This window comes from Anopheles darlingi, chromosome 2 (assembly GCF_943734745.1).
Source record: "Anopheles darlingi chromosome 2, idAnoDarlMG_H_01, whole genome shotgun sequence".
Taxonomy (NCBI): Eukaryota; Metazoa; Arthropoda; class Insecta; order Diptera; family Culicidae; genus Anopheles; species Anopheles darlingi.
In genome coordinates, this window is record NC_064874.1 from 60166170 (window position 1) to 60187036 (window position 20867).

At 46.8% G+C, this 20867-nt stretch overlaps 1 protein-coding gene across 3 annotated transcripts in view; it reads right to left on the reverse strand.

Annotated features, from left to right (window-relative positions):
* The window catches only part of LOC125959804 (protein spire), a 134301-nt gene that overhangs the window by 34172 nt on the left and 79262 nt on the right, over window positions 1-20867 (reverse strand). For all 3 annotated transcript variants that reach the window (XM_049692751.1, XM_049692752.1, XM_049692750.1), the window contains exons 6-9: window positions 9769-9963; window positions 1137-1267; window positions 852-963; window positions 639-762 (exon numbers count right to left, since the gene is read on the reverse strand). In XM_049692751.1, coding sequence (XP_049548708.1) covers window positions 639-762; window positions 852-963; window positions 1137-1267; window positions 9769-9963 — 562 coding nt within the window. The remainder of the gene's footprint in view (window positions 1-638; window positions 763-851; window positions 964-1136; window positions 1268-9768; window positions 9964-20867) is intronic.

Sequence of the window (20867 nt, forward strand, 5' to 3'; positions counted from 1 at the left end):
AAAGGGAGGGGGGAAGCACCCTCCCCAAAAAACTGGTTCCGGATTCCGTTCAACAACCTGCCGCCCGGCAGAGAACGGTACTAATATGGCCGGCTGGCTGGCTGGCTGGTCGGTGATCGTAAGTGAGGTCCGGAGAGCAAGTTGGCCGGCGGCGACCGACCAGAAAGAGGAACCGGACCAGACCAGAGACGATTAATCATGAGGAAATTGTTGACGTTTTGCTATTAATTTAATAAATCCCTGTCGGCAGCCCCACCCCTTCCCAGTTCGGAGTACCGATGACGTACGGAGTGGCACGCACTCCGTGTGTGTGTGGATCGTGCATGATTGACACGTTCGTTGCACGTTGCGTGTGTGTGGGTCCACGCTCCACGCGTGCACCGATGCAGGTGTTAGGTGCCTGCGTTAACGGGATTATCGTGACGATTTGTCGGTGGAACCAGCCAGCCAGCCAACCAGCCAGCCAGCCGGTTGGTGTGATTAAATTGAACTATTAAAGACCAATTAAGGTCACCTTGGCCAGAGGGAGTCTGACTGTGGCGTGTGTCACTGGTGACCACGATTACGCGCCAATTAGTGCCTCGATTTCATGCACGATCGCGTGTGACCGATTGGAAAATGGCTTCCGATTCACTTACGTCTTGATTTCAGCTTCGGATGCACCGGCTTCAGTACGCGCCCCTTCCGGATCGAGTCAAGCAGCTGCTCCCGGGGGCAGGAAACCCATCGTAGTGGTGCAGGCGCCAGCTTTCGTTCCGATGCCTGCGCCATAGAAAGGGAAGGGAAGATTGTATTAGAAAACAATGTTCCGATTGGTGCTCGGACTCGTTCGAGTTCCCGTTCGAGCGTACCTTGCGCAAAGGGGGCCGCGATCGGATAAACTCCAGTATGACGGCGTGTGCGTCCTTCTTGACCCGCGGTGGAATGTCACCATTCACCATCACCTTGCGTAGATTGTACTTTCTGTGAACGGATGAAGCGAGAGCATAAAGTAGGAGTAAAAGATGTCAAAGGGAAAGGGAAAAAGGTGAATTGAAGGGTAGAAGGGTCTTGTGAAGGTTCAAGCTCGAATAGATCTTGTTGCCGAAGCTTGACTCTTGAGTTGCTTGTAGCGATCTGTTGAATGTGTTGCTTACCTGGAACGGATATCCTCCATCAGGATTTCGTAGGGGGTGAGCTCGTACTCGATGGGGGTGCGGGAGAAGCTGATCTTTTTCAGGCGCACACCACGCCGCAACTCGTCCACCACCTGCATCCAGAAGCGGGCCTAGAAATTCGCGGGAAAAAAAGGATTTGAGCATTAAAAACGTAACTCGTACAGGGTTGCAGTTAAGCATACAGGGTGTTCCATTAAAAAAAAAATGGAACAAATGTTCTATTTTAGATTTTTTGGGTGCTAGAACTAGTACGGCATAAAGTGGATTGTGTGTATTCGTGAGATTCTTATCTACCAATTGACATATAAAAAGATGTGTTGCAAATAATTTTTGTAAAGGAAAATGTAAGCAAAGTTGATAGTTACAAGTTTCTAACACGCATTCAAAAAACATATTCTCTAAAGATTGGTGAACAGTTGACAAATTTGTATAAAAAGTATATGAATATTAAACCTGTATCCTACATTTTAAAGAAACCCGGTTTGTCAGTGGTTAAAGAAAATTTCGAAATGTCTTAAAACATTGCTTTTTCTATAAAACGGCACCAAACATGCTTAATGAAAAACATTTAATTTTGAATTGAATCGATAGCAACTCATTGAGGATTTTAACAAGAGGGTATTTTTATGCAAAAACCAAAAATATTCAGTGACAACAGTGTCTGTTCGCTGACAGTCCTCGATATTACATTTTCACGAAAAAAGTAAGTGAAAAAGAATATGGACATATCAAGTGATTTCGCTTTTCTATTGCTTAACTCTCAATATTTTTGCATTGAAAGAAAACTCAAAAAACAATGTCAAAACAATGAACTTCAATAAAGGATCTTATGCATTTTCTTTCTGGGACACCCTGCAAACGATAATGCTACTCGAATGCAACATGAATGTATGTATGCGACTACTAAGAAAAAACAGAAAGTAACTAAAACCGAAGCGAAACAGGATCGAGAACACTGTAATGACGAGAAGGGGGTGGTCCTCGCACACACACACACATATGCGGTCCGTGGAATGCGTAACGAAATGAGTTTCACGAGCGACCAGCTGGAGTGACCCTTTCACGACGACGGCGCGTGGAGTGATGCTAATCGAAAAGGAAGGCGCAGCGAGAGGCCCCGCCGTCGAAGCTTATGGCGTTCACGTTATGGAAACGGCATGCGACCTGCACAATGCCATTGTGTGACAAGTGTGGCCTCGCGATCGATGCAACACCGATGAATGTGTGTGTCTCTCAGTCCCTTCCCTATATATCGACATTCCAGGACGATGCGTCGCCCGTTGATTAATTGCTCGCTTCGCGGGAGCAACAAGCACCGAACATCGAAAAGTAATTAATTATCAATCTGAGGCATGAAGGCATAAAGTGCACTCCGGGTCGGCTGCCAGGTGAATGCCAAGATGACGTCAAATTGAATCAGTCTAAGGCAGTTGGTTCATGGAGCATACAATGAAAGGCTTCGTGGTCGTCGTGGTCGTGGTACCGGTTCTTGACGTTGGCTAATATTTCATAAGCTTGTAATCTGCATGAATCACTAAACCAAATATCAACTACCAACTACCACTCTTTGCAGCTTTTGCAGAGGTTGCTGCGTTTTGCACTCGATTGCATTAACCACAAAGCAGGCAACAGCAGCGCAGCGCGTGCTCCGTGCTAGAATGCCACATAAACCGCTACCAGAACAAATCACCATTCGCTAAATGGTGTTGGCCACAAGTAAGGCATCGTCCCGGTGCCGGTTCTTGCTCTGCACACGCCACAACAACCCCGAAACGGCCGCCGAGACAAGTTTCTCAACCGTCTGCAACCACTGAAGGTATTAAGTTACAGAAAGTGGAGTGTGTGTGTCCGAGTGTGCTCCCGCTAATCCGCTTATGAAAACGCCTGTCGCTGGCTGTAAGTGATCATCGCGCGGGATCGCAATGCGCACCGCGGTGACTTGTAGTCTTGCAAGCAAGTGACGAACGGACGGAGCGACAAAGCGAACGGAGCGATCGAAAGGTAAAATGTCGTGCAAATAATAGAAACTGGCCGGCGGAATAAGCAGTGAGCTCCTGATTTATGGCCCTAGAGTGGTGGCCCGTTCTTTTCTACTCACTGCTCCGCATCGCACTGCTCAAACGGATGCCGACACCGTGACCAATAACTGTTTAATCTGCTTGCTCCAGACCCTTGCCCCTGCCACAGAACGCATCGATCCGCGGTGACTCTATGAAGTAGCTTCTATTTTTTTTTATTTTTGTTTGTTCAATTCTCGATCCCGGCCTTCCGGCTACCGACAGTGCTGCGCAGCGCGCGGCGCGCAAATGATTGAAATTACTGACCTGCTCCGGATCACTTGACTTCCTTTCGAGAACCGTTCGGTGGCGTGGCGCGCTTCATTTATTTATTAGCCATCATCGTGGGCACATCATCATCAGGCCGCGGAATGATCACCATCCGGATGGCAGAGAACACACCACTACAACCATGATCATCATGATCATCATCATCATCATAATCCATCTTTTTCACATTCCTCGATAAAACAAACGACGAGCAACTAACCGGTCCACCGGCCCGTTCGACGGTACGTTCCGGAAAGGCACCGAAGTGGCGGGGAAAATGAGGAAACGGAAATAGATTACTGTTTTCCCGCATGGCGCATGGCCGCGGATGAGGAGAATTTTTCATCATCGCTCGTCTTCGTGGACGACGACAACGTTTGTCGTTGAGGCAGTAGTTCAGAAGCAAGAGATCGCGATTCGCGCGGGAAGCTAGCCATAAATCAGCTGGGGGATTCGCAAAAGGCCAAGGGAAAGGGACGACGACCACGACGATGATACGCCTAAGGGCAGTCCGGGCACTCGCTCTTGTGTCGCTTTTCACTCTCCTTCTCCGAGAAGATCGATGCATCCGGCGAAGGAAATTGCGAAGTAACCCTGGCTCTCTGTGCGTGCGTGTGTGAGGAACTCAGTGACAAGATGACCATCAAATTATTAATCAAACTCTACGCAAAAATGTAACCACAAATAAATGCATGCAGCGCAAGCAACGTGAGCAACAAAATGATGATAAAAACTAAAGCATCGGAACGGAATCGGAATGAACTCATGATCGCTTACGTTTCATTATGCTATTAAACAACATTTCATACTTGCAGCGCTTGCCAGATTCTCTGATCGTCCGACTGCTCTCCGGGCGTCAATCGAAATCAATCGAAAACGGAACACCCGAAATAAAGACACCCACCAACAACAGCAACAGCAGCAACAGTAACAGTGGAGATTGTAGATCGTTACCAGCAGCACCCCATTAACCCGGACACACACACAAAGGGTGGCAGCATTCCAGAACAATGGCATAAACTTACATTAAAATCCGGCACCGCACCGCAGGACGAGGAAAACGGGAGGTAGGGAAAAGGAGCAGAAGAAAGAAAGAAAGGAAGGAAAGGGAAGGGAGAGGGGGTCCGCAAATTCATCTGTTGATTTTTAACGATCCTCGACAATGGTCGCGTCGCAATGTGCAGCATAAAATATGCAATCAGCGGCCAGCGGCCGTACCTCGGGACCTCCCTTCTTGGCCGACCCGAAAATGTATTATTCGAAGATTAATGAAAGTACATTCTTTGGCCCCCAACCACCACCACCACCACCACTACTACACCTTATTTCACCTTATCAGCGCCCTTCCTTGGCCAATTTCTTCCTTGCTTGGTTTCCAATTTTCCTCCTCCTCTTCCTGCCTCGCTCGCTCGCTCGCTCGAATCCGAGGGTACGATGTCGCTTCGTTACGAACCGGGGAGCCGGTGCCGTTGTTATCGCTGTATGTGAATGAAAGGAGGGGCTGGCGGTACCAGTGAGGACGGCAGAAAGAAATGCGATTTCCTTCGCTTGTCCCCTGGTACCCGGAGGTCTGGTTTCCGCTGGTTTTGCAGGTGAATCGACGACGACTGCGACGCATCGACCAGTGAACCGTTAACAGTGTGTGTGTGTGTATAGAAGCTTTGGACAGCATTCACTACCGTTGCAATGCGCAACTCCTTTTATTTCACTTTTCGAGCTTTGCATTTTGCAGGAACAAGTTTTCCAAACCGAACGAAGAAACGAACGAAGAGGGAAAAAGAGGTAGAAGAACGCGAAATGCAACATCATGTTATGTGTTTCCTTTTTCTTTGGCTCGCTCTCTTCTCTCTCTCTCTCCCCCATTCTGTTGAGATCCAGCAATCTCTCGCTGAGAGGCTGCTGAGACCTCTCACAAAAAACAAAATCCTTTAATTACCGGATGCAACATTGCAAACGGCAACAAGTTGGCGACGACGACGACGACGACGACGCCCGACGAATGGGACTCGCGACTTTCACCTTCACCCGCACCGCACACGTCAACACACGTCAGCACTGGCGAACCGTGTGGAGCCGGTGCAGCCGGATTGCAGATTTCGGGGTGCATTTTTGGCTCCATTTTACGCAACCGTGCTGAGTGCTCGCAGCAGCGCCACCGCCACTGTCTGGCAATGTCTGCGACGCCTGACAGGAGAATGGAGTGCCAGACGAGCAAAAAAAAAAAACACAACCTCGAGACGAGGAGGTAGAGAAGCAACAGAACACATATCGGGGAACGCTCGAAACGGGAAACTGGAACGAATCCAATCAGCTTGCTTGGATGGTGAAATTGTGATTCCATTTGCCATTGGCAGACGAGGTTCCTGCTTCCTTTTGCTTCAATGAGACGAGAGCACATGATTCGACACATGATAAAAAACTGGAGTACGAGCAATAAAAGGAAATTGAAAGTAAAGAATTATTCATCGTCATCTCTCTTTCTCTCTCGTCGTGTTAGTTGGCGTTTGACTTGCGCAACGATTTTGACAACAATTCGGTCGCAATCGCATTCATATCGAGGTTCGTCTCTTAGTTACCGTTGAAGTTTTTTGTCAAACAGCGAGTTCAGCAGTTCAATCGCAATGAAGCTCATTCATTCGAATAGATCATCTTCCTACACTAACTACACACGATTCACGAATCACAACAAGCCGTCCCCACAAATTGAGGACTTTCCAAATGCCGGCATAATGATAAGACCCGATGTACACGCACAAAATGACCACGCAGCCGATTGCTTCACTTTGGAGCTGGAGCAATAAACAACGACAAACGACCACCTAGAGGGTTGGTAAGCGCGTGGCAAAAAAAGAAGCCGCCACCACAGCGAGTCTCATTTTAGTGACGCTTTCTATGGTAATTGAGCATAATTCTGCAAAACTGGTGCTCCCTCCTCCCCCCCTTCCCACCAGGAAAACATCTTCAGCCACTTTGTGTGCGGAACTGGAAGGTGAAGAAGGCGCCGCAGCGCAGCGTGGCGTTCAAATGGTACGCATGGTTTTGTGTCTGGCGTTTGGGTCGGAACGGAAATGATTAGGAAAATTGCAGCCCTAATCGGTCCCGATCTCTGGTGGCCATCTCACTCCCTGTGAGCTTCTTGTTTTCTTGTGAGTATCACTTAGTGCTTGCGTTCGTTAGGCGTTTGGAAGCGCGAGCGAAGCGATGAAGTTTATCTCGGAGGAAACGATCGATCGAACGGGGATGGAGGTTTCTCCGGCGCACGGATCGCTTGCTCGTGACCTTCTCATCTCGACCCTTGAGATCCACATGAGTTTGGCGTTCAAGGGTTCATGTGCACACCGAGACCGAGCTCATTGTTTTAGCCAAGTCGAAATGAGGGACGATTTTCGAAAATTAAAATTCCATAAACCTCCGCCTAAAACCGAAACGAAGCGACTCTGCAGATCAGCAAAAGCTCAACATAAGCATAATCTGCTGCTCAAGGCAGCTCTTATCCGTTTGTTCAATCGCAAAACCAATCCCCGATAGGATCTTGGTTTACATTTGCGCCTTGTTTTATCGTCGAAGCCGAAGCAAGTGTTACAACATGACTTTTTTGGGTTTTGTGGGGGGACATCTCGCACGCGTCACGGTATCTTTCACTGTCGCTGCCACACGCGATCATTGCATTTTCACTCACTCGCGCTGCGTTGGTCAAACGCGCGATCTGTGCACTGTCTGTGATGGTTCGTGGTTCGTTTCGCGGCATTAACCAACTTAATTTGATGAACAACGTGTGGTCGCGCTGGTTGGTTTTTATGTCCTCGTACTGTCGTCGTGGTGGCAACGGTGGGCGGCTGCGAGGATAACACACACAACGCTACTACATTTGCATTAAATATGTTTGCTGCGCCCACAAAACAAAGTGCAGCCAATGTTTGCTTGCTGCTTAATTTATCGCGAGCTTTTGTCCCTTTTTTTTGACGATCTTTTTGCATCCGTTTTTCGTTACGCTGCGCGCTGATGCTGCTACCTCCTTCCTTCGGAACCGACATTACGTTGGGGCTTTTAAAATATGGCGTGGCCGTGGTCGGTTATTTAAACCAAAAAGCTACCTTTCTCTACACGGTGACGCTTTCCAGCGCGGGGCATCGTTTTATGGTTTCATTTTTATCAAAACTAGATTACAATATTTCGCATCCACACGCCGAGGCGCGGGAAATCCGTCAGTCGGCTGGCGCGAAAAACGGAACGAGATGTTATGCAAAAAATATCCTAAGGCCCCTTGAACATTTTCTCACTTTTGGGCAATGTTTTGGGAAAAATGACATCACTTTGACGTAAGAATAGTTGGTGCTTTCATTGAACTGATTGCTTGCTATCGGTGTGGCTTTGAGGAAGTTATTCAACCGGATAGCATAAACAGTTAGCAGGAAACTCATAAAATTGTTTGCAAAATCCATTTAAACCGAATCGCCCTCCAGCTGATAAAGCAACGGAACAGCCTCCGGAATCGCATTCAATTGCCGTCGGTGGAAACATGCCACATCATTGCCAGCCACGATATGTTGATTTGCATTTCAACCAATTACAGCTCAGACTCAAGCTGATCAATTCGATGAAGGTTTTTCCGAAAATTAAAACCATCGCCGCCAAAAACAGGGGTGGGGAAGGAAAATGGAGCTGTACCTAAAACAGAACCACACAGTCAACCCCCCTCTCTTAATCACTCACCGCATGCCGGTGCCGATCAATCGCTCCATTTGCGATCGGGACAATTAAAATAATTGAATTAAATTGGCAAAATCTGGCCGGAAAGCTCTGGGCCGTCTCAACACTGATCACCGGCAGCCGAGCAAGCGCAAACCAGAAAAAGGGAAAGGGGGTCCCAACTGCGAAGGGAAAATCCAACTGCCAACCACGAGCGAGTCGAAGCAATTCCCAACAATTTCCCAACCCACGGTGATCTCGCATGCAGATGGGCGAACGCGATCTGCGATCAGCATTTGGCTCAACGTTTGGCGCGGTTTAGATTCTCCCATTTTCATGTGCCAATCGCTTCGAACGAAATAATGGTTTTGAGCAGTTGCAGTTCATGCTATTATATTGGTGGTTACATTTGATAAATCAATTAGGGAGAGACTAACGAGTGTTATTTTATGTTTTGGAATTATAATTTTTTACTGCAAGAACAATCTTGCAAAAAAATATTGTAAAAGCATGTTCGATCATTCGGAGGAAAGCTAACAAAGACTATCATCATATATAACTTTTAGCATCTCATAAACTTTAAAGCTATCTGCCTAAAATGATAGTGAAATTTTAAACTTTTAATTCACACTTCATGTACGAGATACTTTCGTTGAGTTTTTACAAAATTTGTTGTTGTTGTTTCAATGCAACTATGATTTATACTCGCTTTGTAAGCAACCCAAAAATCTAAAATTTTAAATCATATTCAATCATCAAACATCAACGGAGGTACCTCCAGGAACATCTTACGAAATAATATCGCTTTAAAAATGTCAGATGCAAGAATTTTTATCGACACCGTAAAAAGTGCATTTTTTGTGACATTTTTGTCAAGTGAATAGATGCTGCCACACGGAGCGAAAATTTGCGCGCAAATTTGCACATTAATGCCAAAATGTTTTCGCTTCGTGTGGCAGGGGTAAAACCCCGAAAATTTATACCGAAATGTCAAACGTATTATTTACATCTGTGTTTTGGCCGCTGAAGTTGATTTCCGAATAAATTTTGCAGTTTTTAACGATTTTGTTGCTGTTGCTGTTATATTTATATAAAAAATGCAAAAACAATACAAAAAAGAACCTACATTTTCGTAAATAAAGTGTTTGATAGCCTCAAGGGTTCAGCGAAAATGTCCGCGGACGTATAAAAATTTGATAGCGTGTAAGGGTTAAACGAAACCGTTTTGGCATTAATTTTTTCGTTTGCGCTAGAGTTTTCGCCCCGTCTGGCACTGCCTAATTGATGTTATGGCTACATTTTTATAGATTTTCATCAAAGTGCATCTCAGTTTTCTGAACAAGTTCTACTCAAATGCGATATTTACGAGTAAAACAATAAAATCCGACGATTGCGTGACAAGAAATCCTCAAAAACAACGCTTTCGTTAGTTCTCCTCGACGTTAATCCCCCTTACACTCTCCCTCTAAACAGAATAGCTGTAATATGAAGACTCTGCACTTCTTTTGCGGTACGCATTGCGCAGTAAGACGGAGCAGTTTTGACTATTTCTGAAAATTATGAACCGTTTCGGGGTGGCTTAGTGATCGACTTACCCAATCGTTGAAGTGGATCTTCTCCAGCTCCTTGCCGGTCGTTTCCGCTTGCGCCTTTAACCGCAACACCTCGGCCTCACCCTGGCACACTCGCTGTAGGAACGTTCGAAGCTCAAGCGTTTCGGTCACCAGCGCCCGGCAGACGGCCCGATAGTGATCTTCTGGTTTGGTGGGTGATACTCGCGCCGAGCAGTACTGCGGTGAAGAGAATGGGGAATGGAACGAAAGAATAAATAAACATTACTTTAATACTCGATGGGTAAAAATAAATCTGAAATCCAAAACCGCCCGTCCGGAGCATCTTAAACACCTCATTTTGATTATGCTTTAACTGCACTCGGCGTTTAATTTATAGATCCCTACCATGATCCCGGTTTGGTTTGGCGGAAGCATTGCGACATAAAAACGCATTAATTGCCCCCCAAACCGTTGCTTCACGCCAGTATCCATGGCGGTATTGATTTCATTCGCAAGAGAACGGAACCGTTCTTTATTCCTGCTCGTAAAATATGTTGAAATGCTGGTTTTTGGGGCATTCTGAAGTTTTCAACAGTGTTCCTACCCATACTAAATATTTTCGTTATCACAACGAAAAAGAAAAGCTACTTTTTGTACGGCGTTCAATTAATTTTGGACCAAACGGTAAACAAACCTTTGGTATATTTACGCGACAATAGAATGTTGTGATTGGTAGCACAGCATCATTTTGCGGAAATAGTTCATGTTCTTTGCGATTAAAGTTAGTTTTTGTGTGATTTATTGTAGCTAAAATATTGTAAAATTGAGCTAAAATAAGCTATTTTCGTTGAGATGTGACAAATGTTTCTACACACACCAATGTTTTTATGTTTGGACGCTTCGTTTCAATATGACAAATTCGTTATCGCAACGAACATTTTCAGCGTGTGTAGAAACAGCCAAACAGTTCCAACACTTTTACAGGAGAATTCAACAATAACTCTCCTGAACTGAATGGAAAGATCAAGCAGTGCTATTTCATCTACTGCTCCATCAATCAGGGCTCAGTAACTCCCGCAGCAAATGCACATTTGGACGCACTTCCGCGCGCTGCTCTCTGACAATTAGCACCATTTTATATATTGTGTATCGGTGCGTAAGGCACGATCCCGTATATGTGTGACGTGGTGAGCCACACAGACGATTCGGTACTTATCATGTCCGATTCTGTCACCGAAAGTGCTTCCGCCAAAACGAAGGATGGAGCAAGTAGTATTGCAACGCACCCCCGTTCCCCATTTTCCCCGATTTCAAAGAAAGTAACGGACGGTGTTTTTTACGACTACCCACGACGACCTGCCGGGCCACCTCCGTTGGAACTCGCGAAAGCTTCGTCAACGGAGCACAACGCAGAGGGTCTGCAGATAATCACTCGTTCCAGCGAGCGAGGAGGGCACCCGATTTTCGACGAGTCCCTCGTGGACACGGGAGTAATCGGAGAACCACGAAAATGGCTTTACGCTGCACCGGGACGACGATGATTGTTGATGATGATGATGAAGCCTCATCACCCCACTTAAGAAGCTCATTTTCACGCATTTTACGGGAGGTCGCCTTCCGCCATTCCGGTCACCGCGTGATGCAGCAACATGATCCCCTTCCTTGGATTGGGCCACACCGCCTGCTGGAAGGGATGCTCCAGTGACGGACGAGTGCAGTCGCAGTCGGGGAAAGTGACAAAACCGATTCCGAGTCTAAATACTATCCCGGTGTCCTAAACAAAGCACAAGCCTCACGCAGCCTCAGTTTGCAGACGATCGAAGATGATCTGAGGGTGTCTCTGTCCCCGTGGACTCCATGGTTGGAATTAGTTTAACGACTTCATCTTTATGACGCTCCATTTCAACAATGACAACGATGAGGATGACGACGAGGAACGAAGAAGGCAGTAAGCCATGCCTTTTAGGCTCCGGGACAGCTAACCTTGAGCCTCCGCCTTCCGCCTTCATCCGAATAAACACCGTGCGTGCGTGGTATTAGCACTCCAAACTCCATTTCGGTGAGTTTCGGTTTCACGATCTCCTCGCGATCAATCTCGCTCGTTAAGCGCCGCTCCGCGGTTGTAAAACTCATTTTGTAAAACCCCAAACATACCAAGCAGAAAGCAGAAGAGAAAAGAAGGTGGGCTGGAGGAACCGCATCGGGTCATCCGAATGCGGCATCATCATGATTTATGAGGCAGAGCGCTGGACGCCGACGTTTGATGAAACATAAATCCAGCTTCGTGTCACTTCGCCCAACTGTGCAACTGTGAGTCTGGAGTCACGTTGCCGTCGAGAGGGTGGGGAGGGAAAAGTGTGTGTAAAAGATGCAGAAGAAGCATGCACGGGACTAGGACGGCGCCATCGATCGGTGGAAGGGAGGGAGCTGCCAGGAGTTTCATTACCAAGGCCAAAAATAATCTCAAAACCACGTGTTCCAACATCGCGCAGGGAGATTTCATCGGTTTATGATTCGAAAGCGGGACTGACTCGTGGGCTGTTTTTCGGAGAGGATCATGGTTAATGGATTTTTAGTAGACGTGTTGCTGCCTTCAATGATTGTAGCAAGTGCGCTGCGCAAATAAAAGGTGCTACAGACAATGAAGTTATCTAAAGTGCTAGTAAGTTTTGTTTGTTTACTGTTTGGGTATCTGTAAATCCTAATTATCTATAATATGAAGATGACAAATAAACATCATTCTGTTCTGTTTTATCCTGAACATTTACAAAGCATTTTAAACATAACTTTCGCATGAAGATGCATACAACAAACTTGCAGTATAGTTCTAAACTTAAAAAAGGCAAGTTCTTCTATAAGAGTAAAATTAGTCCAGGATGCCAATATGTAACCATTATTGGAAGAGAATAATATGCAATTACAAGATCCTCCGGTTACGATATTGTAATCCCATACAACGTTTAGGTATTATTTAGTTACATTCAATACAATCTTTGGGATCCTCTAGTTTAGGTATTATAGTTTATCTTTTTAAAATGTTTTTAAACGATAGTTGCAGGAAGTATGATGTAGCACTCGTAGAATTAGTTGCAAAAATGCAGAGAAATTAAAACCATGCTGATATTTGGCTCTGAATTTTGACTAGCTTAAAAATGGTATACATCTTGTCTTTCAATTAGTGAAGCAACAACAAATATTTGACGACGAAATTGGTTTGTAACGAGGCCAACTTTACAATCGTTAGGGGTTGGCCAATGTTAATCAATTTGAAACAACTACTGCGCAAAATACGGTTAGAATGGCTCGCAAGACACGGTTGAGTGATCCGGATAATCATGCGCACCATTCCATCGCACGTGAAGACGTTCAGGACGACATCGAAATGTCGTAGGAGATGTTGGAAGTGTACTAACCAGTTCTGCTACATTCTAGTCAGTAGTAGTTATAGTTGATATCACCAGATTAGCTGGATTAGAATTTACAATTTTCAAGGAAGTTCAAAGTGTAGATGGATGAATTGTTTCCTTCCAAAAACCCATTTCTTGCTGGTGTATAACTAATTCACTCGGAAAAAACTTTTTAAATAAATAATCTTTAGTATTCCTCATCAAATGTTCCGTGCTCCGTGCTCTCTGTACTAAATCCACCATTTCCACGGCAAATATTGGTCTCCAATGCTCGCGATAGCAGGTATTGCACGTGTTTAGTAAACTTTTACTTTTTCCAAAATTTCGAAAATCGCTCCCCTCTCCCTTACCTTAGCCGATTCCATAATCCATTCGCGTAACCGCGGACCCTAAGGCCCTGCCTAAAATATGACGCTATAATACGACATAACTGAACGCTTCCAAGCGCCGCCGTGCTCGTTCCGTTGACCCAATTCCGCCAAACATTCTCCTGCATGACGATACGTCGACGCGGTTTGATTGTGCCAAAAAGGGTTCGGGATGATAAGCAAATGCGCTTCCAATCCGCTCATCAGCTGGCACCTTCAAAGCACCCAAAGTAGAGCTTATCGCTGTGTCGGCGTCGATGAGTCGAATGGTCCATTTGCAGCACCATCGACTTGACACCATTCGGCCATCATCAGCGGCGACACCAACGAAGACCCCCGGGACAACGAAGATGCGCTCGCAACCGGCGCGTGCATGGCGTAATGCCGATGCATGCATTCCATCCACGACGCATCTCATTCACCACCACGCAATGTTGCGCGGGTGGTCTGGACGGCATATCGCACCGTGAGTGAGTCACTGTGTCGCACCGAGATCCGTGATCGTGCTCCTGTGATCAGAGACACCTACCTGCGCGATCGAGATGGCGTTATTAAATAATCCTGCATGGCCGTTGTTTTGCTACCTTTCTGTCCCCAAAAAAGGGTCTCGAACATTGCTTCTGCACCGTATCAGCAACGTATGTTGGACACCTTGGACAGTTATGAAACCGACGATCAGGCTAGACGATGACGACGGCGAACGGTGTGTCCTACCGACCTAGGCTAGGTCGAATTCCACTCGCAAGCCGAGCATAGCGCATAGTTTCGTTCGTTGTGGCCTTCCCCATGTCCACCCAAGCCAAACCCTTTTTCTCTTTTCGGGTGAGGTCGCCACAACAACGGCCACAGCAGCAGCAGCAGATGGCGCAAAAATATGTCACGCGCCTGAACTGAACACCGAACGAACGCGCCACCCCGATTATGTCAGGGCAGGACAGCTAACCCACCGAGTCCGAGGGCGAAAGGGGAGCCCAAAAACTTCCCAAAAAACTCGGACACACCTCAGGGAACAGAGTAAAAAGAAAAAGCGAAACAGAAAAGGGAAAAGGCAAAGTAAGTCCGACGACGCCGGGCACCAAATTTGGATACTGTCACCAGCTGGTGGTTGGCGCGCTGGTGGCTGGGAGGAAATGGCCATCATATTTCACCGGCAAACGGCAACGGCAGCGGCTGCGGTTGCAAAAGCTATCGAAATGCCTATTCCTATTCCTTAACAGTGTCCAGCAGCAGCAGCAGCAGCTGTCCCCGGTGTCGAGGTGCGCTCGACCTAGCCAACGACGATCGACGTTACCGCATCGGGGCAAGACCAAATTTTTCCCAAGCGATCACTCCTCGATCACTCACTTGGATTATTTGGGATTTTTGGGGGAAATAAAACAAAACTATCTCTCGGCAACCGACGCGATTGGTCAGTTTAAGCTTCTGATAAAACTCGGCCCCGAGAGTGACTCGGATACGACATTGTTTGTTGTGGAGGATCGGACCGGAAAGTGTAGCATTTGCTTCTCTCGGGGAGGGTATTCACGTTCCAGTGCGTCCAGTACGTTGGCGAGTTGCATAAGAAAAGTGGAAGCGGCTGAGAGCCTTGGGTGATGATGGCGATATTACTTCATCTTCATTTTCTGCATCACAGAAAGAGCATCAATTGAAAACTCGTATAAATCAGACGCGTAATGGAATTCGTTTCGGTAGCCGGAGCGGCCGGGCGACCAACAATCCGGTGCAAATGAGAGCTGACCAATCTTCACCTAGTGGTGTTTACGGTCGCTTCGTCGCAAGAGACGCAAGAAAATCAAACCGGAAAGCAAAATAAATACGGACATCTTACGAACGATGACGATCGACATTACCGACGATTGGGTGCAACAATGTATGTGTTGATAAATAGTACGAAGAACGCACAATTGAAGGTGAACTCCGGTGAACAGATTCGCGGTCACGGTCAACATCTATGCAATATGAAGGATTGATGGCCGAGCGAGAGAACGGCCGTGGGCTACACAATAAATTCTACAATGTATGCACAAACCAGAACCAATATGGACGATCGAAGCCAATGGAGGTTTGATTTTATGGCCTTATAAAATTTGCATTCCTGAACAGTAGAAGGAACAAGATGCAACGATCAAAAGGGACAATTAAGAAAAATACGTGATCTTAAGGTGCGATATTGAAACCATAGAATACACTAATAATACCAGCAAATGAAAATTTAATATGGCTTCGAACCCAATTGTTGTTTGAGATGTTTGAATTCATCTTCAAGAAAGAGAATAATCATAAAGAATCACAAGAATTCAAGTCAGGCGAATAAGGATGCTGACGATCAACTGAAAAGTGTTTAATTTGCCCAATATATAATATATTTATTAATTGGAAAATGTAATTGTGATCTATTATGAAAAGGTAATTGTGATTGCGATCAATTTGAAATTTTGAACATATAATCTGTACACTATTTGCCAGGTAACCCCGTCGAGGTTTTATAAAAATTGTTGATACTTTTTTTAAAACAATTTATTTTATTGTGTTGTCGTTTTTTGAGGCAACATCGAAAAATGCATCACTTTTTCAACTTCAAAAATCTGCCAAAAATCGAAAAATGAGAAATTCAGCAACAACTCGACGGGGCTACATGGATAAACTTATAATCCAACAAAAGAATATTAATTTGTATATTTCTGATGAACCGGCACGTGGCTATGAGGGGCACCGTAAAAAGTACATTTGTGATAACTAGCCTTTCTAGATTGCATGCCATTAACGTAGTTTTGAACAAATCTTCCCCAAAATAGAACCAAATATAATTGAAAATTTATAGTTTAATATGACATTATTTTGAAAAGATAAAGTTGATGTGAAGAAACCACTAAAAATCGTCAAGAATAAGCATTTTTGGACCCGAAATAACCAAAGCTTCCCCTTAAATCGCCAAAGAAACTAAATTCCTATCGAAACACTGTCTTCGCTGTTCAGTTCAAGTTTAGCTAGAGTTTCCATTCTTCTTTGCCAAATCTGTAACAAATCCAGATTATACACCGGTTTTGCCAAGGATTGATGTCTAGGATTTAAAAAAAAATTGGAAAACTGTTTCTCATAAACCATCGTTATGGTTCAACCAAATGATTCGAGAGAGCACAAACTTTTAGAACAGCATACGACTAGGATGAGTTATCATTCGATCGGATACTGCATCCATCTTGTACATCTTCTTGTAATTGATACAAGCTATACGAAGATCACGGAAGATTACTGGCAAAAACTCTTAGGCACATAGAATTAAGATAGATTAGACATAGCAAATAAATTAAGATTTCAGTGCCCTGCTCCGCAGAACTTTACAAGCCCAGCAAACAGAAAGAACCGAAGAACCTCCATTTTAAGGTGTTTCCCTCGCCGAAAAACGCCTATTCCCTCGATTGAATCGTTTAGGCGTTCCAATTCCAATCGGCGTTTAGCGGCGCCAATGCTAAACAAATCAACACTTCTTTTTGACGCCGACAAACGCCCCCCCCCCCCCCTCCATTCGGCACCATTCCTGCATTCGGGAACAATCCGGATTCATAAGAAGCCCGACCGTTTGCCCGACAGGATGCTGCCATTGTTTGGCGCGCGCGCGCACACTCCGGAATCGATTAGCGTTTTTGGCGCGTCCGCATTAATAGAAAATCAACCACAAGCCAGCGCCGCCAACTGAGAGGAGACTCTAAGCACACCATTTAAATCGGGAACCGTTACCGTTTAAAGCTCCGTTTGAAGTCGGCGGGATCGCAAGAGGAAGAGGAACAAAACAAAAAAAAAACAACAGCAGCAGACAGATGGGAATGCGGCGTGCCACGCGCAGAGAACACGAACGATCATTCCGGGTTGCTGCCGCTGCAAAACTGGAACAACCCGGAACGAACGAAGTGCCGACGCCAAGACAAGCTGTCACGGGCACTACCGGAAAACCAGCGGCCCAGAACGAGCAACAGCAACGACGCCCCAGGTTAAAATGGCCAAAAACGGTACACTCTCCCCTCGATTCCGCCCCCATTGGTACGATCATCATTGTATCCGATCATCAGTCGGTGAGCCGCCGACCCGACGAAAGACCTTGAGCTTGAGAGTTATTCTTAGCGTTGTCGAGCTTTTTTTTTTCGAGGGTGAACGATTGAGTAATTTAAATCATTCTGTTGGTAATTTTGCGCCAACCGCGCCTTCCCTTCCTCCTACTACTACCCACGCAGGCTGCGGCGTAAGGGGAATAAAACAAACGAAAAACCCCGCGAAACACCGGCGATGACAACGTAACATGGCGGTTCCGGCGGTGAATTGAAAGGAAATGAAAGCAATTTGATGATTTATTTCCTCTCTTTCTTTTCGCTTCTCTCTCTTCTCTCTCTTCTCTCTCTTCTTTCTCTTCCTTTACGGGAGGCGCCATCACCACCATCACCACGACCAAGACCGTGTCCAAAGTTTGAGACGAATGCCTGTTTTTGGCAAACAATTGTCCACCGTGGAGTGATGCCGGTGGCGCCAAATACACTACGGCCACGGCCCCGTCAGTGAGCGTTATCGGAACGGAACCACCACCGGCAGCATCGGCATCACCTATAGGTGCTCCGTTCCGGGAGATCCGTTATGAAATGGTCAGTTTCGAATTCGGTCGCGACGACGGTGCGCCATCCCTGGTGCAGCGCAAAGTGTAGAAAGCGTTGGAGCCCCTCCCGGGCTCGTCGGTGGAAAGCCTCACAAGTGACACAGATGTCATGTAGCTGGTATGGGCGCATTGTTGCCGAAATTTGTTTGCCATTGGCGACCGTGCGTGAAATTAGACTTGAGGCAACAGTTCCGGGGAGTAGAAGAAGCAATTTCCCATCCCTCCTTTCCATTGCATAACGGTAATGGAGCCCAGAAGGAGCACTCGTGGTTTGTCGTGAGTTGATGACGTGTTGTCTGTTGTATGGAGCTAATGGCAGCTACGGTGGTCGCGGCCCGATTGAAGGTCATGCTCGATGGACACAGATCCGACTCCGGTTAAGAGGCTTTCCGGCCCCGGAGCCTTTGGTTCGCATTTCCATAAATATGACAATCCAGCCTAATACCATCACACGGGCACAACCCGGCCACCGACCGATCGACAAATTTATGCAAAATCCCCAAAGTCCTTGCACCGGTCGCACCTCGACACAGCCGACCACCTCGTCCTAAAACCAACCACATTCCGACGTCCAGATCGCTCGGGGATCGCAGCGCCACCACAACTCATCTTTTTTCGATCCGGAATCGATCGATCGAACACATCCGGTGATGCTGCTCCGGTGATCGTTGTCGTAAATCTTTCGAAAACCAACCACCACCCTGGCAGCACAACACGTAGGCCGAGTTGAGGCCCAGTTCGGTCATTAAATTATGCTAATTTTAAATTATTCCCCATAAAAATCCGATCCGATCAGCTACCGGACTTTTTTTTCCCCCGATCGGTCGTCGGATCGGTCGGAGTAGGTCTGCGAAAGCATGATGCGGAAGGGGGGGAGGTAATGAGGAAACTTGGACCTTCCTTAGGCCCGGGATTGCGTTCTGCGTTCATCGGTGGATCGGATGCCTTGGTTCATAAATCGGTTAATCCTAATAAGCGCTCTCGGGAGAGTGTCCACCTCGCCTCGTCTATTCGCCGGCAGAATATGTTCTATTTTCCTTTCCCCCAGAAAGCATGATGATGGCTCAATCGACAGACCTCGGTCTCGATCTTCTCGATCGCTAAAACGCGGACTAAAATATGCGCTCCGAAGCCACCAACAAACTCTAGGCGCACCAAGAGCCCAAAGCCCCATTTCTGATCATCATCCCATCCACCAATCCATCAATCGAGTGAAATCTGACCGATCCGTGGGCCAATTCCTCCCGGTGGATCCCGGTGGTTGAGTTTGGTGGAGAAAGTTTATGACTTAATCGCTGCCCTGGCTCGCGATGTTTGCGATGCTTCTGCAAATATTAGGTCACCACGGGACGGGATCCGGTGACCGTTTGTTAGACCTCCGCTCCTCCCGGGGGAAAAAGGGGGCCACGGAAAACAAAAAACCGAGCGCTCTTGACCGATTGCCACGCGCAGAAGTTGGCCAAAGGGTTTCGTAGATCACGGAACACTCATTGCAGCAGCACTGTTGTCTGTTCGAGTATGATGCGCTCTTCGATCGATGAGAAGAGTAATTAATCCACTTAGCCTAGGTCTAGGCCAGCTCGGACCGGATATTAGGAAGGGTGGGGAAGGAGAAATGGGGCCGCGAGTTCAACATGTTTACATGATGATTGATGCCGTCCCCGTCGACCCGTGGGACGATGTCCGGGGGAGGAATTTATGAGGTAATTTTCATTCTCGTTCGACCACCGGTTAAAGGCCGGTCTTCGAAGAGACCATCTTCACCGCAACAGATGTCAGAGGATCATCTTCTGCTGCTGATCGGGAAACCGCTATTCCGCTCCTTTCTGTCAAAGGTTAATTGGAAAATGCGCTATTTGCGGTATTGAGGAGTGGGTTTTTGAGGATCGAAACAGGGTCACTGGAACGCTGCACTTGTGACGTCAAACGCCGGACCCTTCGAAAGGTAGTAATCACGATAGCGACTTTCAAGTAGTGCATTCTTTGATCGAATAATCGCCTACGAGGTAAACGCTGATCAGTCGCCAGGAGTCGCCGACGAGTTTGCAGAAGCGAAAGTAGTTCTCACGCGTTCAAGTCAAGTCTGAACCAGTAAATCACTGCCACTCGCGTTGCTCGATGGCTTCCGCATTCTAGCAGGAGAATACTAGAATGCTCGCCAGCTAGCAAACGGACAACGCGATCAACAGGCGCCTCATTTTGCCGTCCTTTGTCTAGAATGTTAAACGGTGGCACCATGGGGCATGGCATGCGATCTCGAGAGGTTCCAGATCACGCCATAGTGCACCACAGCCAGCATGATCGATCGATCGATGTCTAGTAGTGGTGGCGACTGTCATTAATACGCGCGGGCGCGCGCTCGCTACAACGTCACAGCGACAGTGCTACAGCAATTGGCTCCTAATGCTTCGGTGTGTTTGCACAGAAACCAGCCCGGCCTCCGGTCGTTTGTAGAAAGAACCCAATTTGCGTCGCATAAATTGACACCACGGGGCTAGCCAGGGGGACATACAGGTGCAAACGTGCTATCTAGGGCACGGCATAAGTTAGCACAGACCACAGACTATGACCTGGTATACAACAGTGCGCGAGCGCGCGCGCAAAAAAAAAAAACAGATGAACCACCTAGGTCAACATGCGTCAGCATAATGAAACGGTAAACGGAGCCCCATGTACGCCTTGGACTGCATGCAGCGCTTACGGCGTGCATGAAGCAATGGCACT